Consider the following 22,991-nt stretch of genomic DNA (forward strand, 5'->3'; position numbering starts at 1 on the left):
GCTCCTGCTCAGACAAGCAGAAGTGTTTGGCTCCCCCTTGAGGCTGACCGAGCCAACAGCTCACAGCTTTTCTCATCTTTGCTCAACTGGTCCTCAAAAACCTCTTCTAACCCTCTTCTAAGCTCCTCCTAAGTGGTTAGTGCCCCACTTACGTCCCCAAATAGAGCCTAATCCTTCAGACGTGGTGTAATCTAGGAAAACCCGATGGGCCAGGTTGTTTTCCCTCGCTTAAGGATATTTTCCACAGGTTGGTGGATCATTTTTCTCTGCAGTAAATCATTTTCCTCTCTGAAGTACGTGTTTTAAAACTGAGCCTTCCCACCAAAGTGTAAAATTTTGTTGTTTATCCTTGTTGCATTTTGCCAAAATAGAAAAGATAAAATGATCACTCCTTTCAAAGGTCTCAGGCGAAGTGGACGTGAAGGGATTTGCATCAAGTTCAGACACTGCAGTCCCGGGAGGGGCCCTCTGCGGAGGAGGCATCGGGCGCCGTGGAGACGCCGAGACACAGGTTCCTGGAGGCGAAGCCTCACGTGGTGGCTCGAGACAGCGAACCGCCGTCAGCCCCCATCACCGGCTCTCTGCCGCGCCCTCTGACACGTCAGTGCTTCAGTTCCTCCTTGCCACCTGTGCTCAGTGTCTCCATTTTACACACGAGAACATGCAGGTGTCAGAGGGTGCCTGCAGTCCGGGCTTCTCAGCTCCGGCGCTGCTGACATTCGGGACGGGCGCTCTGTGTTGAGAAGGGGGTGCCGTCCTGCGACAGTTTAGCAGAATCCCTGGTCTCCACCCACTAGATGCCAGTAGAAGTCAGGAGTGACCCTCCGAGACGCTTCCTAAAACGCGAGCTCGGGAAACGTGGCGTGGGATCGCGGAAGTCCATGGGACCTCCCTCTCTGCCCCCGGGGTGTTGGCGTTTTGGGGGGACACCGTGTCTCTCTTCTTCCTAATAAACAAAGCTCTTTCTCACAACTCAGGAAGGTTTAACTGTGCACACAAAGGTGTGGGAGGGCGACGTTGGTGCGCTGAACTGAGAGAAAATGGACTTAGAGTCAGACCGACCAGCTCTGTGGTTCACTAGCTGCAGGACGTGGGAGAGCTGAATTAATCTCTCAGAGCCTCGGTCCCCACCTCTGTCAAATGGGGATCCACCTACCCTACGGGTCCGCTGTGAGGGTTAAACAATACGACTGTAGGGCCCCTCCCATCCTTCTGTTCAGAAGCCCTTCGGACCCTGGGTCCTAAACCAGGTCTGGGCAGAGCGGGCTCCTCCTTCCCTGCTTGAGAAGCTGAGAACAGCTGCTGTGTGCAGAGAGATCACACTGCACCTTACCTTCTCGCCGCGCTCCCCATCTTTCCCAGGGGGGCCTCTGGTGCCCGGGGGGCCCTGAAGAAAGAGGGGTTATTGACAAGGTGAAGTTCAAGAGTGCTGCCGCACCCAGAGAAGGGTGATCAGCCCCTTTCAGTTAATGATTACAGCTCTGTCCCCACTCATCCCCCCCACCCCGGCTTAAATTCCTCGCCACCACCTCCCCCAGCCTGCCTCAGCTGCTCCTCCCCTGGTCTGTCACTCAACCTGGAACACGAGACCTCTAACCACGCAGGCATGTGTTTCCCGGTGCCCTGCCCACCCTGGGCTGCAGCTCTCAGAGGGGACCTCGGGGAGGATGAGGGTGACCTAAGAACACGGCCTTGGCATCATTGACCTGCTCCACCTGTGTCTTCAGAGTCCCCCAGAGGTTGAGTTTTTGAGACAAGGCTCAGGTGCAGGTGTTCCACGGAAGCACCAGCAGGGACATGAGAAAAAGGAGGACAGGCAGGGAGTGACACGTTCGTGTAACTGGAGCTCGGTCCTGCTGGGGGCTCTGGGGGCCAACGCAGGACACACACTCAGAGTGGCTCCACCAGGAGTGGAGAAGCTGGGCCGTTTATACACCCATCAGCCAGGGATGCCTCTGCTGGTGGGTGGTGCTCCTGGCCACGTGTCACGTGGCTGCACAGTGAGGTCTCTAAAAGCCATAGGAAACCCTCAGACAGAGGAATGCAACGTTGGCTCCTGGAAGTCTGTGGCTGGCACTGCAGTGGGGAGGGTGACATGGTACAGGCAAGGGTCCAGCAGGATCCACGGCAACCACTAACCACATGACTCAGTCTCCCTGTGCCTCAGTCTCCTCCTGCATAAAATGGGGGCAATACTAATATCCACCTCCCAGGGTCCCGAGAAGTCAATGAACGAACTCGTGTAAAGCCCTTACAACAGTGCCTGGCACACATATATGCCCACATTTGTCCTCTGAACAGCTATGATTATTAACAGAAAGGCTGGTGACTGAACAGGACTGGTCTCAATCTGTTTCAGGAGCACAATTCTCGGTTACCCTTGACTAGATGCCATTGGGTGTTTCATTGCACACGTTACAGCTGAAATCAACGTTCAGGTGGATCTTAAAGCTGGGGTCCTTAAAGCAGACCCCTGGCCCACGGGGGAGCTGTCTCCCTAAGTCAAGTGCAGCAGGAGGTTAAGGGTGAACCCGCACAGCCCGCGCTCTCCATCTTGAAGGTGAAAAAGCGGACGCCTCCAGGAGCCCCTCACGGAGGCCCGACAGCTGGTTGGTGGCAGAGCTGTGGCCAGAACCTGGGCAGCCCAGAAGTCAGGGCCTCTTCCACTTCTGTAGGTTCCTTTTGTTTCTTCCAAGGCAAACTCTGATGCTGATTCCAACATCAGTGATGCTCACAGCCTTCTGCAGTTACCATAGCTTCATTTACCACCCAGAGACCTCACGAGTTACCGAGAACCTCAGGTTGGTAACTTTCTGGGTGACTTCGTCGGGACATCAAGTTCTTCCATCTGTGAAATGGGAGTAAGGATGCCTACACCCCTGAGTTTTGTGGAGGATAAATGAGTTAACTCAGGAGATGGGCACTGTGGAGCCACAACCAGTGTTGGTGTCCCTGCCCTCTCCCCTTACCCCGATTACTCACCGCACTTCCTGGGGGGCCACTGGAACCAGGGGGACCTACAGGTCCAGGAGCGCCCTATTAAGAGACAAAGAAGGTTAGAAAGGCCCAAGGTATTGATTATAAGCAGCTCCCCCAGTTTCCCTCCAAACCTGCCTTCTATTCAATTCTCCCTGATTTGCTGGAAACGTTTCTAACCTGAAACTCCCTCCACAGATAAGATGAACCTCCTGTCCGGGTGCACCCCAACTCGCCAAGCCTGAAATGAGTGGGACTCCGGCACAGAGGTGGGAGACAGGAGAACAGAAGCAGCCTAGCACCTTCCTTAAGACCACAGCACGTAGGCGGCAGAGGTGGAATGTGTGCTGGGCGGGGCGGGCAGAAAGGAAGGCCAGATCCAAACATGCACGTGTCTCGGGTGGGGTTTGGCCTCTATCCTCAGAGCCTGGGGGAAAGAAAACCCCGAAAACGGGACAAACTCTGCAGACCTGCGTTGCAGAGAAATATGCTCCGGGATAACGCAGGTCGACCGTAAGGGCATAAGCAAGCCTCGGGGACCAGAGAGAGGACACGAGAGGCAGTCGTGGGCTGGACAGAAAGAGGCATCCCTGGAGAAGGTGCCGGGAGGAACGACCCGGGCTTGGTGACCAACCGCTGGTGAAGGGCCGAGCGGGAGTTCACGGTGGGGATGGTGGCAGAAGCCTGAGCGGGCCTCGGCAGCACTGCTCTCGCCCTGGCTCCCTCTGAAGATGCCGGGGCTGTTCCGGCACTGAAGGGGGAAAGCTTGCGTGTGCGTGCGTGTGCGTACCTGTGTTGGATCTGACTGGCGAATCAGGGCATGCTTCCTGGAGGAGGTGGATTTGAACACTGGTGGCTGGACGAGTGTATGACGGGAGAGGTGGATGAGGACACGCCAGATGGGTCACCGCCAGGGAGACGGGGACGCAGGGGACTCCCAGTACTGGAGCCTCCCCGCGCTTCTCCTGCCGCCCGCGCCCCTGCGCTCGGCTTCCCTCTCCCGCAGGCTGCGCTCGGGCGGGTCTCTCTCTGGGAGCACGGAGGAGCTGACCGCGAGCCCCTTCTCTGCGACGTCCACGCCGCCCAGCTCCCAGGGCTGACCCGTTCCCACTAAGTCACATGCACGGTGGGCTGGGCCGTGCGAGCAGACTGCAGCCGGGCACGTGGGGCCTGCGGTCCTGCCTGCCTGGCACTGCTGCTGCTCTAATGCCACCGCCCCTCCCGGGAGTCCCTGCGGGAGTCTGTCAGCTCCCCGGAGAAGCCTGGGCTCGGGGCTCCGCTCCGGTAGACGCAACGCTAGTCAGAGATCAGGGGCACGAGTGCCGACCCACTGAGATTCTGGGCCTGAGGGAGGTGGGCCAGGAGCAGCGAGCGCGTGAGGGTACCCGTGTGCTTGTCTTCCTGGAGTTGCCGGAACTGCATTTATATGTGTGCACGTCCTTATACGGGTGTACATATGTGTGCGCACATCACGGTGCGTGTGCATCTCGGTTTCCAAACGTGTGGATGTGCATGTGGGCGTGCTTCTCAGAGGGACAAACTCGTCTGCGTGTGTCCACGTGTGCGCCACCCATGTGTGTGCGGGAGATTCCTTTCGGGGCTGGCATGTGGACGAAGCCCTGAGACGCTGGGAACGTGGCAGAGGCCGGCACGCCTCTGGTCCTGGCTGCTCAGGAGGCTCCGGCCCCGGCCAGCCCTCTAGCGTGGACGGCGCTTTCCCGGCCCCCTCCCCACACTCTGCCCAGAGCTGGGAGCCCGGGCGGGGGCAGGTGCTTGGCCCAGAACCCCTCCTGTGGGACCCGGGAGGACTCACGGGGTTCCCAGCTGCTCCGGGCGGCCCCTGCGCGCCTTCCTGTCCCTTGGCACCCTGCACGGGAAACAAAACGGGGAGGTGAGAAGCCACAGGCAACGCCATCCTCGGCCCCATGCGGGGACATCAGGGCACCTTCGTCATCAGAATTAGGTGATCCGAACTGAAGGACAGGGAGCGGGTCTAAAGGTGCAGAGATCACAGCTCCTGGCCTCCGCTATCGTACTCCGTCTTCCCCACCCCCGGGACAGCAGCACCCACCCTTTATCTTGACGTGAACAATATTCAGAGGGACAGCCCGGCCCAGGGCACACAGCCAGCCGGCGGCCCGTGGCGTCTGAGCCCAGACAGGCCGCTCCCACGGAACTCTCAGAGAACACCAACAACTGCCCAACAAAGAGCCGGTTACGAAGCCAAAACTGAGGGAAATGCGATCCAGACGCGAACACACACTAGGCGTCACGTAAACTGCAGCTGCCAATCGGGGCTGGGAGGGAGGAGGGCACCTCCCGCCGCTGAAAAGCCTCGGGGAGCCCTGGTCCCCAGCACGGCTGCGGCCGCACAGAGTCGGGGAGGGAGTGCATGGCGGGAGCCCAGCTCACCGACACCGACACCTCAGCGACAGAGCAGCGACATCCTGGGCCCCAGAGGCGGGGCCTGCCCCCGGGGGCTGCATTTTGGGGCGCTTTGTGAGGTCCTCTTGCCCCAGGGCACTGGACTCAGTCCCAGCAGTGCCTGTGGCAGTGGCCCCTGGTGGACACTCCAGGAATGCCAGGTGAGAGGGGCCCGCGAGGGATGGAGGCGCTGGCGGGGCTTTCGGGTCTAGGAGCCAACAGGTGGACAGAGAGTTTTCTTACCGGTGGTCCAATGGGTCCCCGAGGCCCCAGTTCTCCAGGATGACCCTGTGATCCCTGAAATGAAACAGCCTATCAATGGACTAGGTCACACCCCTGCTCCGGGCAGATGGGGGAGGTATGGACACGTGCAATGGGCATAATTTGAGATCCACGGGGGGGCGTCCTTGGACCCCTAAGGGAGGAGGAAGGGGCCACATTCAGTTCAGGGAGCTCCTGTGCGCAGTTCAGAGCTGCAGCCGCTCAGCCCTCAGACGTCCCGTCTAACCAGCCGCCCAGAGTGAGGGGCGAGGGGCAGGGGCACAGGACGCAGAGCCCAGGGCACTCACCGCTTCCCCAGGCGCGCCGGGATTGCCCTTCTCTCCTTTGGGCCCTTGTTCTCCCTGTCGGTGGGGAAGCAGAGTACAGCAGACATGCTCAGCCCACCCTCAGGTCAGGCCGCACGGACCTGCCTGTCCTGCACACGCCCCTTCGTTGGAGGAGAAGCCAGCACCGCCAGCAACTGCCCTTTGCAGGTTCCACGCCGCTTTCTACTCACGCATGGGCAGATTTTGGAGACCTTGCCCCCGAGGCTCCTGCCTGCCCTCCCCCAAGCTTATCACTGATCCCCAAGTTAGTGTCTGCACGGCCCTGGGCTGGGGGTGTCACTCCCTCTGCACCAGCTGTTGAGTGGAATCTGCACAGTACACCTCGGAGAGCCTGGATTAAATGAGGTTGCTCTTGCAAGCTCATTCCTTCTAGAATCTCCATTTCCCACCAGCTCAGAAGAACGCACTCTGGCTCCAGTCACCAGACAACAATACCCTTATTTCTAGCATGGTTTCCTCCTAGAAAAGTTCCCGTGGGGGGCTGGGGGATTTGCAAAATTCTTTTGTCTGGTCCACAAGTCACTGGAGATACAATCTGCAAAGATGAAAGGGCTTACGGGATGCACTCGGGTGACGCACAGGGAAGGAGCCTGCACACGCTTTCTGCCAGCTGGGGGAAGGAACAGTGGGTGGCAGGAAGCGGGCTCAGGAACCAGGAGTGGGCAGGCCAGGACAGAGGAGAGACCCTGGGGACTCACAGGCAAGATGCTCAAGGCATTTCTACCCAGGGCCTGAGAGCCAGGAGGCAGAGTCTGCACTGCAGGGGTGCACACTAGGTGCCCATCAATAGCTGCTGAACGCTGAATGCAGAAGCGTCGTTCTCCCCCAAATGCCCCCTTGGTGATGTCAGCCCAGCCAAATCCCCTCTCTGGGCTCAGCAGACACAGGGCACTGGCTGGGCGTCTGGGAATCCTTTGCAGGCTGAGGGGGTGGAGTCAGGCTGCCTTCCCGAGGTGGCTGCTTCTAAACCAGTTACAAAGCCTCACTTAAGTTCTTAACGGCAGTGTCTCCAAGCCTGAGGCTGCCTGGCCCTCCCTCCTCCAGCTAAGGAATGGGTTCCCTTCTCCTCTCTGACATCTCCAGACCTGCTCACCATCTCACAGCCCCTGCTCTGCTCTCCGCAAACGGCCATCACCCTGCTACCTCGAGGCCTCCCCGCTGGGGTCCCTGACATCCCCAGAAGGTTTCTCAACCCTGGAGCGGCAGGAAGAGGGGCTCTCCTTCCAGCCCTCCTCCCCCTTTTTATTCCCCTTCTTAATCATGCTGCAAACTTTGCCGCCCCTCCAAATTTCGCGGCCCCTCCCTGTGTGCAGGGGCTGGAAGGCACACAGCTGGGAGCAAGGAGAAATCAAACAGAAGAACATCTTTCAAAACCATCAATACAACACGGTTACCATGGCAATGAGGCAGCCCCAGAGGGATTCATGCAACAATCCACAATGAATCTTTTTTTTTTTTTTTCATGGACACAGGCTCCTTGCTTTGCATCTGAAAGTGACTTCCTGGTTTCTGCACAGCTCTGACCCTGCAGGAAGGTGGTACCACTGCGATTCAAAGAGGAGGCTGGGCAGACCTCTGGCTCTCTCTCAGTCCCTTCCCATGGGAGCACCTTGGAAATCATCTCTTATGGAGCAATTCCTTTAAGCAGAGGCTGGATGTGCAGGTCTGCCTCAAGATCTGGGGACTCAGGGTGGGCGTGAGGGAGGGAGACCCAGAGGCATTGCGTAGGTGTGTGTGGTCCTGGAAGAGGAAGACAGTGGGGCTTGGCCAGGGCCTCGTGGCTGACAACCAAGTCCCAATTGCTAAGTTCAGGAAGGCCTTTTGCAAGGAGCGTCACTCCTCCGAGCCACGGGCCATCCCTGGGCACAGGGACGGTCACAGCGATGCCTGCATTGCACCTGCCGCGTTCGAGGCTCTGCCGCCTTGTCCCTTTGAGCCCTTCCTCTGAGAGAGGAGAGGACCCAGCCTGCTCCCCCCGCATCTCCCAGCACTTCTGCAGCCGCACTGCCCCGTGACGGCCCTCTCGCCTTCGTTTCCTCCTCTGAAGCAGCTCAAAATCATCCTCCCACTTCCGCAGTGATTCCGGCACCGACTCAGCCTCTCTCTCTCTACTCTGTTCTTTTCCATCAGATACAGGGTCCTTTCGAGCTTCTTAAGTCACAGCTACTTAAGCGTGGAAACAGGTGGATCCTCCACACAAGCCCCTCTGCCGCCGCGCGTGGTGCGGCCTGTCAAGTCCTAACAGCGGGAGAACCACGTCCCTGAGAGCAAAGGAGCCACAGGAGGCTGTTTGCTGACCTCACGGCAGGCAGAGCCCCTGAACGCGCTTATTTCCATGGAGGCTGCTCGTGGAAAGAGGAGGGAAAGGTTCCTGGAGGCTGCAGCCATGGCGAGCATCCTTTTCGGTCAAGCGTCTTCATCTTCACAAGAAGCCACAAGCTGTCCCTCCACCAGCCACCCTCCACGCAGGCTGGGTCCCCTCCGGCCTCCGAACTGCCCCTCTCAACCTGTCCCTTCGAGGCCCTCCAGGCCCAGGGCCCCTCACTGCAGACACCCACTGAACTGCCTGCTCTGCCCTTTGGTCTTCTGCCAGCCCACATGACTCTGTCCTGCTCGGAACCACCAGCCACTCTCTGTGTAGTGAGGAGGTAACTTTACCCAAAGAGAAGGCTGGCCTTTGCCCTTGGCTACTGGCAGGCAGCCTCCAGGCCCCTGGAACCTCCTGTCCGACCCTGGAGCTGGTTCCTTGCAGGGTCTGTCCCCACTGGCTGCCAGGACAAGGTCGGGAGCCCAGATGCCTGGCAGCAACTGGGACGCAAGGGCTGAGAGTTAGGACACAGCCCGGGCCCAGCTCCCAGAGCCCCCGGGGACATCGCGAGCCAGGCTGGGGGACACCGTGCAGCCCCGAGGAGCCGCTGCTACTTACTGGCATTCCTGGGTGCGGCGTGAACGGGGACGTCTGAAAAGGAAACCAGAAATGAGAAGGACGTGAATCGATGTTAAGAATCTGCCTCTGACAGATTTACCGAGTAAAAGAGTACAGCCCCGAGGGCTCCTGTAACGATGACGAGTTTTGACAGTTAGGATCCCGTGCTCCTTTCAAGTCCCCGAGCGGGTATTCAGTCCGGGAAGCACAGTGGTTAGCTGTGGGAACGCTGGAGTCCCGCAGCCTGAGCTCAAAGCCTGTCACCTCCACCTTAAACTGTGTGACCTTGGACACCTGCCAGCTCCTCTGCTCTCATCGGTGAAATGGGATGACACATTCTCCTCTCAGGGTATGGCGGGGCCAAAACGGAAGAATCCACGCGAGTAATCAGAGCCGTGCCTGGACCGTTGGATCCCTCCACCACCAGCGGCTGCTGGCAACGACGCAGGTGACAAGGAAGCCAGGCTGCGGGACTCAGCTCTGGGCCCAGGGAGCCCAGCTGATGCAAACTCTCTGTCCCAGCAGCTGAGGACCCCATGGACTGTCCCCCGCATGGCCGTCCCTCTGCGTTGCATGAATACTTCCCAGGCGGCCTGCTTCCTCCCATCTCAAAGCTCCCGCACCCGCCGCTCCCCTGGCCTGGAACGAGCTTCCCTTCTCCTTTACCTGACTGACCAAGCCCACCCTTCAGAGCTCGTGTTTGAATGTCCTGTCTTCAGAGATCTCCCTCCCCCTGCACCACTCAAATATAAATGAGGCCCCCTTGCTATGCACCTGCTCTTTGCCTTCACAGCATTTACTATGATTTGCAGGATCCCTGTGTCTGGGCCGCCACGTGACTAGAGTGTATCTCCCTGACGAGGCTCTGCCAACGTCTGGCTCACAGCAGGTGCTCAAATATAAGTGAGTGGACAAAAGGACGTCGTGGGTTCTAGTCCAAAAACGCAATGAATTCAACAAGGAGGGAAAAAAGGGGATTTCCTACACCGTGCCCTCCATCTGTCCAAACCCCAGTCTCGTCCCCAAAAGAAAACACTGTTTTTCAGTTTAGCATATTTTAGACCCATTTGTATCTATTTCCAATTGCAATTATGAGTGTATAGGAATGCGTAACTTTGCACGAGAGTTATACAAATAAGAACAGCAAGCATTATTTATGGCTGTTGATATGTGTTAACTCATCTATTCCTCACAGTAAAAGAAGCAGTTTTATCTGTTTTTGCCCTGCTTTTATACGTAAGAAGATTGAAGGTCAGAGAAAGAAACTTCTTAATGAAGTTCACACAGCCAGTGAATGCTGGACATCATGTAGGTGGGCTGCGGAGTCCGTGTTAGCCTGCACACGCGCCGTAATTCATAAATTAGTTTTGCTACTTAACTTTTCTGGAATATCGGCATCTATTTAAAGCCATATGCACGTGTGTGTGTTTAATTTTTATGAAGTAGGATTCCATGATACACATATTCCATGGTTTAGTTAATTCTTTGCTTCTGGTCATGTAGGTTGCCTGTGATTTTTCATGATAAGCAACACCACAATGTAAATCCTTGTACGTGATTTTTTAAATACACACAGTGCAAATAATTCTTCGGGCTAGATGCCTAGGGATGGAGTCTCTAATCTGATGGTTAGACAGACACTTTATGATATGTTAATACCAAGTAACCTCTCAAATAAGCGTTACCACTATGCCTCCCACCAAAAGGCGGTGCTCCTTCCCTGCAAACTTGCCTACATTAAATATTACCAGTCTTAAACAACAATTTTTCACGGCCAGTTCTGACTCTAAATTTGACTCTAAAACACTTGCTGCGTCTCATTTTGAGGGGCCTGTGTGTGGGGAGAAAACAGTGGTGGCATCATGATGTAACACAGAGAAGACCACGGAGGGCCCATCTCAGTCACACTGCAAATGGGGTTTCTGGGTGTTCAGGCTCTCTCATCTCCTGCCCTCCATATGAGGCAGTCCCCTGTTGTAGCTACTAAATGACCAATCCCTACGTGCCCCGCCATGGCCAGCATCGTGGCCACGTTCACCTCCCCCAAAATCATCCGATCAAAGCACAGAATATCAAGGCAGGGAAGAAACATTCACATGAAAAAAAAATGCAAACTATATTCACATATTTATATAGCCTTCGTTTTTTTTTTTAATTTTTTAAATTTAGTATTTATTATGTACCAGAAACTGTGCACTGTAGCTTGTATTATTTCAGTTAATTTTCACTACAAATGCACAAGATAGCTATAGGTACAACATTTTTTCTTAACAGACGAGAAGACCAAGTCTTTTTGACATTAAATAACGTGTCTAAGACCGCAGTGCTGGTGAATAGTACAGTCAGGATTCAAACCCACTTTTATCCTGGCTCCAAAGCCCACGCTGTTACTACTCATCCCGAACTCACAATGCCCATCTTCAGACACGCGAGGGGTAGAAGCGCGAGTCGTGGCTGTATATCTGTGCTGTAGTCTTACCCTGGACAAACGGCTTCTTGTCTCTGGACCTCTGTTTCCCCATAGGCAAGAGGTGGGTATGTCCGCTCAGCGTCTAGCCAGTGTTCTAATAAACAGTAACTGTGCTTGCTGACGAAAATCAATCCATAAGCACAAGGTGGTTCCTAGTGAAGCTTACGCACTTTTGGATTACAGGACCTGACAAACTCCCTTAAAAAGATACTTATAACTAAGTGGTATGTGTGCAGAAGGAGAAAGGGTTAGAAGCAGAGTTAACTTACAGTTGCAGGTAATCCCGGGGGGCCTGCTGGACCCGTTTCACCCTAGATGAAGAAATGGAAAATAAATTACCATTATTCCTCTGCCAGCTCTGCCTGTCCCGGGATACCTTTCCCAAGACAACAGAATCCCCCACCCCACATCTACCTGATAGATAGATAGATTCCAAGTTATAAAATACTTCAGACACATCAGAACTTTATTTTGAGAAGTATCTATGCTGGTATGTGTAGCTGTAGATCGTCTATATCACTAAACACTATTCCATGGTGCACATGGAAATAAAGTGATCCATGATCCAACTTTTTTTTTAAGTATAAAATACTTCTTTTTTATTTACACCTTTAACAGATAACCAATTGTTTAAAGCAAAAACAGTAACAATGTACTATAGGTGTTAGAACACAGGTAGAAGTAAATGTATGACAACAATGGCACAAAAGCTAAAAGGGAGAAATGAAGATATACTGTTATATGGTTCGTACATTTATACATGAAGTGGTATACTAGCACTTAGAGATTTAGTTGTGGTAAGTTAAAGACGTCTACTAGAAACTTCAAAGCAATCACTAAAATAAAACAAAGGAGAGACAGAACTAATTAACCAACGAAGGTAATAAAATGGACACGATCCACCTCCCTGTTGATGACATTTACATGATTTCCCACCTGCTGCAGCCATAACGTGGTGCCGCCAACCTCTCCACGCTGTGCACTGGAGCCCAAGGGCTTGAGCGCCCTTAGGAACTCCCCTGGACCCTGCCCCACCCTCTTCGAAGGGGACAGGCTCTTCTCAGGGGCCTGACGGGTGACTATTACATTCCTGTAAACAGCACCGGCTTGGGAGTTGAATCACCTGAGCTTGAAACCTAACTCTACCATTTTATATATGCTATTCTACTTCTGTCAGCTCGTCTTCCTCTGCGCAAAATAATGACAATAGTACATCCAGCTCACAGCATCATCTGGGGGCTGAGTGAGGTTGTCAGCGAGGGCCCACTGAGGAGAAAATTGTTACTACATTTGCCCCGAGGAAAAGAGGTCACTGGCTACTCCACCAGGAGGTGCGGTCCCCAAAGCCCGTCATCCCATGTGAGCCACGATGGTGTCAGGACATGGATGTTGAGGCCCAGGTGTGTTCCGAGCAGCCCAGGGTCAGGCCTGTTGCAGGCCTGGGTCCACTCTTGGTTATTAGCGGACAAATGAATGAATAAAGTTGGCTTAGAGAGAGGAAAGTCTGCTCTTAGTAACAATAATATGATAATAAAATGTAGTTACACAGTCTTCTATGATTATTTCTATGGTTATATAGGATTTAACCGCAGGTACGACTTACTTTTCTACAGGCATTAACGCCTCTAATCTCCGTCTAAATGCCTGTAAGAGGTGCTTCCGTGTTCCCATTCCACGGAAGCTACCACGCTCATTCACCTGCCCAAAGTCACACAGCCAGCAAATGGCTCAGGCTGGCTTTAAACTCAGAATCCAAGTCCTGAACTACTCACTGTGCAGCATTTCCCTGACTAAAGTTCCAGAAGCTTCAGAGAAGAACCCTTTCTCAGCGCTATTTGCATTATCCGAGTTTACCCGATTCTCTTCTTGACACTGTCGACCTCGTGCTCCAAAACCAATCTCATCCAAACCAATTTACCCTCCATTAAAAAGTCCAAATGACCAAAGCTGAGCGTGTCCCAGTGGAACGTATGAATAGACATAAACAAGAAGAGGGTTGGAGAGCGTCTCTAACCCCGAGAGCCTCAAGGCCACCTTTCTGGAAAAGCCTCCCCCGCCCCCAGGGCTGCGGGGTGAAGGAAGGGCCAGTGGCCAGTGGGGCACAGCCCAGGCAGCTCTGACTTAGAGGAAGATGCTTGGCTGGAGAAGGGTCTTTGAGTTTTGCAGTTAATGTGACCGGCCTCGGTTCCCATCCCAGCTTCTCTGTAGTTTAACTCTCTGAGCGCTAGCTGACACAGACGCAGTATCACCCTACTTTCCAAGATGCCCTGGGGACAAAATTCTCACAGTGGCTGGTGGGGAGAAAGTGGACCAGAGAACTGAGGCAGGGGTGCTCAAGGCACAGTCAGAAGGGGGCAGTGTTGCCTGAATGTCTTATTTTAGGTTTTTTATTTTGACCAGAATCGTCTATTATTACGTATTTCTCTAGGGGAAAAGAAAAGCAGGCCAGATTCTTCGGAAGCTTGAATGTGATTCTGCTGTGGCCCTGGCAACTCTGCCAAAGCAATAACACGGGCTTAATGGTCTCGCTGAGTCCTCTGCATTCTGGAAATGAGTTTCTCAAATAAAAACTGCTTTCTGAAAAGTCCAGGAGAGCAGCAGGCCTGAATGGCTCACCCACCAAAGCTCTTTCCATTCCAGGATCTCTATTTATAGATCGCAGGTCTGTCCAGGACAAAGCCCTCAGCCTTCAGCCCGAGACAGGCGGACGGGAGTTGAGAAAGGTCGAGGGCAGAACCCTGGAGGGGATGAGCGTGCAAACTTGGGAGAACAAGGTGACAGCACCGTGCCGGACAGGGGCACCAGGGCCCCTCGGGGGTGTGGCCGCTCCTCAGGTTCCCCTCAGGCCAGGCTGGTGTGAGGTTAGGACCTGGTCAGAGCCAGGACGCTGGGCCCAGACTGAGGTTGGGTCTTGGCTCCACCACCCTCCATTCACGCAGCCCTGGGAAAGCGGCTTGGCCTTTCTGTGCCTCAGTTTCCTCCTTTATAAACTGGGGGTGTTGCTGATAACATGACCCCTCTCCGGTTGTCACGAGTGTCACTTAAGTCACTACACGTGCAGTGCTTCCCACGGTCCTGGCACACAGCGGGCCCCGACCCCCGTGGGCTGGCTCCTGAAGGCTGACTGTATTCATTATTCTCCACCATTTCACAGAACAGACTCGAGCATCCACCGATTTCGGTATCCATGAGGGGCTCCTGGAACCACCTGCCCGCGGATTCAGCTTGTGTCAGCATCACGCAGGGAGGCAGCAAGGGAGGCACAAGGCGGCCAGCAAGAGAGGCACAAGGAGGTCAGATGAGATCTCAGAACCACACCGGGTAGAACCAGGACTGTACGCCAGGCCACGACCATGACTCCAAGGAGTTGCCCTCTCCACGGAACCGCAGGCAACGCACAGAAACTACAGAAGGGACGCTCTGCGGCTCACGGAGCGGATGACCAGGACAACGACAGGAGCTCCTACCTTTGCACCTCGGTCACCTTTCGGTCCCGGGAGTCCCAGTTCCCCTTTCTCTCCCTACAGAGAAAGATAAAATGAGGAAACATTAGCACTCACCAGAGTGTAACGGCCGCCTCTTCCAGGTGAGAGCAAGGGGACCTTGGGCAAAGTATTGTGTTTTTCTTCCCAACCTGCCCTGCCGTGGTGAAAACCAAGTTCAAGGGACAGCCTGTCAGGTGCGTGTGAAGCACCGAATTCTGCACCTGACAGGTAACAGCCCCAACCGTTCCCACACATTCCACCTGAAGCTGCTCCACCCTTTGCAGAGAGACCCCGCAGCCACCGTCCTTCTGCTCCAGCCCTCGGACCAGAGCGGCCTGATCCCCTTCCTTTTCTCTTCCATGAACACGGAGGAAATACGCTCTAATCCCAGCCTGAATCACCACCCATCCCCCCAGGGTCGAAGACTGCAAAGGGGGCTTCTCTATCGGGCACAGGCACGTGGCCCTGCTGGGAAGACACTGCTGCCACTCACCTGTTCTCCTTTCTCTCCCCTTACGCCTGGGAGCCCTGCCTGTCCCTGTGGAAAGAACACGGCGTCCCTGTTCAGTGGGCTCTCAGCAAGGGGGCTCTCCTGTGGTCCAGGGTGAGGGAACTGTGCTCTCTACCGCCTGCCGTCCGGCCCCCCAGACACCTCTGGCTCAGCGGGGGTAACGTGGAAAGCAAATTCGAGCGAGTCCGCTCATGGGGAGTCCCCACGTGGTCCTCACTTTGCTACTCCCTCCCCGGGAACCCCTGTTTCGCCTCTCTTGCTGTCTGACTCCTCATTCCTCTGGATCAGCCACGAGGTCACCTCCTGGCCCCCTCTCCTGACATCCCCCAAGTCTGAGCGAGAGGGACTCCTATGCCCCCCCCACCTGCATGGCCCCACTCGCTGCACCTGTTCAACTGCTCTTGGCCAGTGGTGGTGACCCCAGTACCCACCACAGCGACAGATGCGTAGGACATGCCGGCCGTCATGGGGTAAGTAAATGAGCGCACGACGGGAAGGTCGTGAGCTCCAGGGAGACAAGTGACACGAGGCGTAGCGTATACTAACAAGCGCACGCACTGAACGAATGAAGGTGGAACAGACCTTCTCTCCAGGTCGGCCTGCCGGGCCCTGCTCCCCAACTTCACCCTGGAGATAAAATAACAGACACCCCATCATTTTCCACTCGCATTGCAGAGACGGCCGTCATCCCAGCTGGTCCCACACCCTCAGAGCCCCCGTCAGCCACAACCCTCGATTCTCACACAAGCAGCACAAGCGTCACAGGCTTTGAAGACCCGAGTGGTTCGCCCTTCTGGAGAGAGGGCGTCCACACTCCCTCACGCTGTCTTCTGCTTCCCTCAAAAGAAACAGCTTCTGGAGTTGCCCTGACAGCATTTAAACAGGTTGAGTCCACTCATCCTGAATCTAAACACTTACAGCTCAAAACAACAAGGAGGGGCTTCCCTGGTGGCGCAGTGGTTGAGAGCCCGCCTGCCGATGCAGGGGACACGGGTTCGTGCCCTGGTCTGGGAAGATCCCACATGCTGCTAGGACGGTCACACCTTTGCAGTGGGAAAGGTGCTGGGGGGCTGAGTTTGGGTAGAAAGCATTTCGAAGGCCACCTGAAGTGCTTCCTGAATCCTAAGCCAAAGCACAGCCCATGGAGAGCCGGGCAGCGTCCGGAATTCTTGACACGAGCCAAAGAGGCGATGCATCCGCTCATCCCACAACCAGTCCCTTCTCTGGGCTGACTCAAGACCTGCCGTGTCCAGGACGCAGCCATCATCTTCTTTGAAGATATTTATCTTTAGCTGGCATGTTGTCAAGATAAAGTAACTAGGACTCCTGCCAGGTCTCCTCTGAAGCTACAAAGTATGTCCTAAAAGCATCGTAACGGCAGAAACTCACAATTTTGAACTTTCTAGATAAATTTTTTTAAAGTATCACACTAGAAATCGTACAAAAATGACACATGAGCTGTAGTAACAGACCTCTCTGAACCTTCCAGCCATCAGGGGTGAACATACACACAAAATACGGAGAAGGAAAGATGAAAGAAACCCCGAGGGCACCTCAGTTTCACCCCAATACTTCTGACTGATCACCTTCACCCACAGAATAGTGCACAGGGAACACGATGGGAACAGATTCTTCTGAAGACTATTGAATGGAATGTGAAAATTCACACGGTGTAAGCCCAGAAGGGTGTGGCAACTCAGAGATTGGAGGAAACACAGCTCTAAGGTACGGGGGACTCCACAAAACCCACGGAGTCCAAAAAGAAGAGTAACAGGGAGCGATGCAAATGCTGCAAGTTCCTTCTGGGAAATGCCTGAATTTCAGCCCATCACTCAGACCCTGGAAGGTGGCCTTGGTGCTTCTAAGACCACGTGGTTCACCTCTAACCAGCACCTCAGGGCAGAGCATGCGTGCTTTGTCCATGCTGTGACAAAACACAGCAAGTCACACACCAATCACTGGGGATCATTATACATGTTTTTCTAAAACATGAATGTTGAGTCTTAAAACACGAAGGGCCGCTGTGCTTGCAGGTGGCAGTGGCGGCTCGCTGTGTGCCGACGGGGGCAGGGGCCAGTAATCAGAGTCCGGGGTCCAGGGCGGGCGGGAGGCTCCTGGTGGGCACCCTTTGCACACTGAGTCCCGCCGGCGGGCGTCCTTGAGACCGCTTCGGCGCGTTATAACCTGCGGTTTCCATCTGGTCTGAAGAACGCTCGCTCCTTGAAAAAGTGAGGCAGCAGGGGCCCAGGGCCCCGGGATTTACCCATCGGCCCTTCACTGGCCAGCAAGGTGAGTCCAGGCCGCAGCTGTGCCCTCGCTGGGCGGTTTGTGACCCACCCTCCACCCAGTGAGCCCTCGCCGAGAGCCCGCCAGGTGCCTGCCTGTGGGCCAGGGGTGGGAGCTGGTGGCCGAGAGCGGGTCACCGCCTTAACTAGCGCTTAACCCAGTAGACTCGGAGGCCCTGTGACGGGAGGGAGAGGGCTCCCCATGCGCTCGGCTGTGTGCACACAGGCCTCTCCGGAAGCAAGGCGCTGTGCACACGCACACACCGCGTACACACCCACGCCACCCCCCCCATATACATACAGATACGCACACACGTACATACGTTCACCACACACACACATGCCACACCACACATATACATACAGATCCGCACACACATGCATGGCACACCACATATATACACACACACATGCATACACACCACACCACACATATACATACAGACACACACACACGCACATACATACACACGCACGCAGAGTCCAGCCCTCTCTCTTCTGTACCCACTGCACCCTGAGCCCAGGCCACACCTGAGATGCTGAACTCTACAGATGAGCCCAGCCGCGCTTCCTTGCTTCTGTAGGGGTCAGGGGTCAGGGGTCAGGGAGCATCGGAGGGAGGGAAAAGCTTAAGGGACAGGAGAGAGAGAGAGAGGAGGGGGTATTGACCCCCTTGCCTCTTCCCTCCCAGGACGAGCTAGGCAACGATGCTGGCCTTCTTCCCAAGGCTCCCGGGTTCCAGGAACGCACTGCCCCCTTGCTCCTCTGCCCCAGGGGTGGCATCCATTGTCACCAGTCCGGGGTGTGTCACCATGGACCCTCTGACCCCGCCCTCGGCCTTTCAAACAGCCCCTCTGCAATGACCCCGGCTGTTTCCTGCCACACTCCAGCTCATATAGACGCTGGGCCCTGTCAGCTGAGATTCACACACAGCCCCAAACACACCGTTTAGAATAACAGACGTGATGGGGAAGGAGTCCCTACCCGCGGGCCAGGCTGTCCGGGCAAACCGTCTGCCCCTCTGTCTCCCAGGGCTCCCTGTAAGGAACACAAACGGAAGTAAACAGGAGGGGCTGGGCTTGGAGGAGAGAGCCTCAGGACTAGGTCCAGGCTGGAAGGAAGAAAACTGCTGGGCCTTAGGTGTTACTGAACCTCTTCAAATGTGTGTGACCACGGCGACCAGAAACCGCAGCTCAAACCACTTCCTAGATGCCATATTCAACGGCTCTGCTTTTGATTTATAAAGACATAAGTGAATGGAAATGAGGGATGCAGAGGAGGGAAGACATTGCCTAAGTGCTTTTGAGACTACAAAATACTTGGTTAGCCCTTATCTTTTGTCTTGAAAGATGAGCGAGGAGGATGGAGAATATTTACATGAAATGCCCATAAAATTAAGTTGAATCCATACTTATTCTATATCTTGTCATGAAAAAGTTAAGCTTCTAAGTCTGCTTATGGAAAAGGATGACGAATTTTCCTATAACATCCAAAAGTTGCCTTTCGAGGACGGTTGACATTCACCCTTGAGCTTAATGTCTGTTATGAAAAGGTGAAGTTCACTTGTTAAGATTTTGGCTGTATGGTTTTTTAATTGTCCATCTGAAGTGGGTAGACTGTGAACTTGCTTCCCAATTTTATGATAGTTAACCTCTGACTCTTTTCTTAATGATCTTACTGTAATGAGCCCCACCAGAGTATTTTCTAAACTGAAGTCTCTTATTATGTAAGAGTATCTGAAAGGCTTTTCTCCTTGCAAATAAAATACACACACATTTCTAACAGAATAATTTTAAAGTCCTAGGCCTCCAAATCCTTCCCCAGTTACCTAAGTAGGAATAAGGGGCTCGCCCATATCTGACCTTGGAAATCCAAACATCTCCGAGCCCGGCACGACTCGGAATCCAAACGTGATCCAAGGCCCAGGCAACCAACAATCAAAAATCTCTTTAGCTTCTGTGTTTTGGGTTCCCAAACTCACACCAACCTTTGGTCCTGGCAGGCCTGGGGGTCCGTTCAGCGCATCCTTTCCAGGAGGTCCCTGTGCCAAGAGGGAGAAAAACAGACCAACATGAAAGGCACGGTTAGGGAAGCGCTGCACTGAGTTGCCGCAGCCGGAAGCTGGTCGGCACGGCGGGCGAGACACGCAGGACCGGTCCTGTGTTCCAGCTCTCCGGTGGCGCTCTCGCTGCTGTCAAGTGTCTGTGGGTGAAACTGTGTGGACCACGTGTTCAGGAACGTCTGTGGGTGACAGTTAACCACGCGTTCCAGGTTTGGACCCGTTCGCCTGAGAGTGGGCGTCACGGCCCTTAATTTACGTCGAGAGCCTTAGGCCTGGACCTGGAGCTCAACGGGGCCGAGCACGCTGGCATCCAGCAATCACGTCCCTTCATCTACAGCCACCAATGGAACTGTGGTCCAGTGACAAGGGGACAACCACTGTGTGCTGCACAGTCGAATTTCCCTCTGTCACCTTTCTCCAGCGTCCCAACCCCCCGTCAGCTCTGTGGGTCGCACAGGCTTTCTGTATCCACAGCCTTCCCCTCCTCTGCTGGCCCCATCAGAGAACCAGCGGTAAGGAAATGCCTTCCGGACGAGCAGAGGCCCCCTGAGGTCCATCACCAGGCCTGGGAGGGCCCATCGTGGTCACATGGTATCGGAAGCTCAAGGCCACGCCTACCATCCTGCCCTGAAGAGCTACAGGCCAAAACGGCAGGGGACACCCAGCTTCAGTCTGCACCCACTTCCTTGTGTGGAGACATTAAGGTCTGATGAGCTCTACCCTCAGGACTTAAAGGAAGGAGAAGGCCCGGACCCCCAGGATCTTTTTGGCTGGGAAAGAAGCAGCACCATCGGCACAGTGCCAGGAAGAGCTCTGCTGCACCCTGGACCGTGTCTCATGCCTCCTCCTCCATCACTTCTGCGACCCTCTGGCAGTGGCCCTACAGACGAGGAGCCACACTTTAAACAGCAAAGGACTTTTGAACGTCCCTTTGCGTTACAAGAGCACAGGCGGCGGCCTAGGGAGAGGGTGCTCCAGTCTGCATTCCGGCTGGGGCCATGGGGGAGCGGCCCCAGGAGACAGAGCACATACGTGACAGGCACCACGGAAGGAAGAAGGCAGGCTGGTTACCAGGGTCCTGGTCCTGCCGACAGGGAGGAAAGGGCACGGAGCGTCACCCGCTGGAAAGCGGCCTGGGTGGCAGCTGAAAGGGCCCGGCCACTCCCGTCACAGAGGATGGGGGAGACGGGACAGTGCAGGGAGGGATGCCCTGGTCACTCACCGCCTGCCCAGGGTGCCCAGGTTTTCCTGGGAAGCCGATCTCTCCAGGCAAACCCTGAAAAGGGAACCAGAGGGGAACCTTCAGTCTGACCTCTTCGGAGCATCAGCCCACTTCTCCCAGCACCTCTCCTGGCAGGAGCCCAGGTCTCCAGCTCTGACAAGGGCACCCAGGGGTGGATACCACTCGGGGGAATCTGGCTGTCCTTGGTGTGGGCCACGGTGAGACGTGGAATCGTCACACCTCCAGGGCTGGCCGGCGCAGGGCTCGTCTGGTCTGCAGTCGGGGCCACCGGCACCTTCATTCCTGCCTGGCGGGATGGGTGGGAACACCTCCCTCTGCCCCACCCAGCGGGACCCCATCCCTCCGCTCGGCCTACAGGGAACTTTCCCAGAGGGCTCCTGAAATGCGGGAGGGGAGACAAACCACACGCTCCTGAAAGACCCCAAAAGGACGACCCCAGCCCAGTGTGTCTCTCCCCCTGCATCTCTAGCAGCAGCCAACGATGCGCTGTGTAGCTCAGATGCTATTTCCAATCGAAGGGGCTGCAGGGCCGGCTGCTGGGGGGGCCCTCCTTGCTCATGCCTTTGCTCTGCTCTCAGACAAAGAGCGAACACGTGGCTCGACACCACGATGTCCCCGGCTCCCAGGGCCACGAACCCTCCATCTAAGTGCCCTGGGGAGAGAAAATCAAAACCAATCTCACCGGGGGGCCTCCGGGTCCAGGGGGGCCTGGGACGCCAGGTGGTCCTGGGGGGCCCTGCAGAGAAAGAGCACAGCCTGGGTTACAAACGTGCGTGGAGCAGCCTCCTGGTGACACTGTCCTCTGAGAGGGGAGAGGGATAGGGACCAGTGAAGGGGGGTTCCGCCGCTTTACTTGAAATACTACATTTTTTCAACAAAAAGTAACAAGAGCAAAAAGAGAAGGTCTGAAGTAAAATTTGCAAAATGGTAACGTGTGTACTGTCTGGCTGGTGGGATAATATAACTGTCTGTTATATCATCCATTCCAATACATATTTAAAATATGTGAGCATTTAAAATAAATACGTACGTGCGTGAACACACATACACACGATGGGTTAACCCATTAACAAAAAGCTTCTAGAACAGTGGTTCCCAAGCATTATTCAGCATCGAATCACCTGGGGTGAATCAAGAGATCTGTTCAAACCCTCTCTCTCTCCACTACACACGTTCTAGGAGATGCACCTCTGGCCTTTGTTTGTCCAGGTGTCTCTCCAAATATGCCCTCCCTCCCCTGTCTCGCTGCTCGGATGGATGTCTCCACCTTTCTGAAATCTCCTGCAATTCCCCAGGCAGAATTAATCGCTCCCTCCCCCAAGCCGAAGGCCAGTGCAACAGTTCTCATCTGACCCCCAGGCCTCCGAAGGCAGAGCCCCCCTCTTGCTGCCCCCCGCATCTCATCTTGCACAGCAACAAGCCCAGGGCTTGGAACAGAGCAGGTGCTCAGTAAGCGTTTGGAGAAGTCAACTGCATTGAACACAGCTGAGGAGAGCGCTGTGCATTCCCAGAGAACAATACATCGCCACTGGAGGACGATAAATACTAAAAAATGGCCAAGGTTACCACTTCCGCGGACAGTTCCCTTTTCTCCCTCTGGGGGCGCTGGTGAGTCAACAAAGGGCAGAGAACGGCGACGTTTACAGAAGAGAACTTTTTGGTGGCACCTGGACCTAGTTTTCTACGTAGCTCGCTCAGTGCTGGACAGCCTTTGGGGAGAACGTCTACTTTTATTAGGTGACATCTGCTTGGGGCTGGAGCAACTGAATGGCCAGGCAGAGCTGGACAGTGGCCCGGGTGGGTACAGATGCAGGGTCCCCCTAATGGATGAGGGCAGAGATGGGGGAGGGCACCAAAGAAGGCTGGTGACCTCCCCCCTATCGTGGCTCAGTCCTGCTCCGCCTGCATCTGCTCCAGCTCAGCTCCGCTCACCTCCCGGCAGAGCAGGAGCCCTGCAGGTGGCACTCCCAGGACCCACCCCTCCATAAGGCATGTTCCCGT

General features: G+C 55.1%; 1 protein-coding gene across 7 annotated transcripts in view; it reads right to left on the reverse strand.

The window, feature by feature from the left end:
• COL22A1 (collagen type XXII alpha 1 chain) overlaps positions 1–22,991 on the reverse strand; it is a 261,252-nt gene that overhangs the window by 80,953 nt on the left and 157,308 nt on the right. For all 7 annotated transcript variants that reach the window (XR_007472957.1, XM_049700887.1, XM_049700886.1 and 4 more), the window contains 14 exons: positions 21,673–21,726; positions 20,970–21,023; positions 19,673–19,726; positions 18,670–18,723; positions 15,983–16,027; positions 15,383–15,427; positions 14,872–14,925; positions 11,674–11,715; positions 8,935–8,967; positions 5,970–6,023; positions 5,644–5,697; positions 4,790–4,843; positions 2,983–3,036; positions 1,334–1,387 (listed from right to left, as the gene is read on the reverse strand). Coding sequence is in view for 6 of the 7 variants with exons in the window: in XM_049700887.1 (XP_049556844.1) it covers positions 1,334–1,387; positions 2,983–3,036; positions 4,790–4,843; positions 5,644–5,697; positions 5,970–6,023; positions 8,935–8,967; positions 11,674–11,715; positions 14,872–14,925; positions 15,383–15,427; positions 15,983–16,027; positions 18,670–18,723; positions 19,673–19,726; positions 20,970–21,023; positions 21,673–21,726 (705 nt within the window). In the remaining variant the exon portion in view is untranslated. The remainder of the gene's footprint in view (positions 1–1,333; positions 1,388–2,982; positions 3,037–4,789; positions 4,844–5,643; positions 5,698–5,969; positions 6,024–8,934; positions 8,968–11,673; positions 11,716–14,871; positions 14,926–15,382; positions 15,428–15,982; positions 16,028–18,669; positions 18,724–19,672; positions 19,727–20,969; positions 21,024–21,672; positions 21,727–22,991) is intronic.

This window comes from Orcinus orca, chromosome 17 (genome assembly GCF_937001465.1).
Source record: "Orcinus orca chromosome 17, mOrcOrc1.1, whole genome shotgun sequence".
Classification (NCBI taxonomy): domain Eukaryota; kingdom Metazoa; phylum Chordata; class Mammalia; order Artiodactyla; family Delphinidae; genus Orcinus; species Orcinus orca.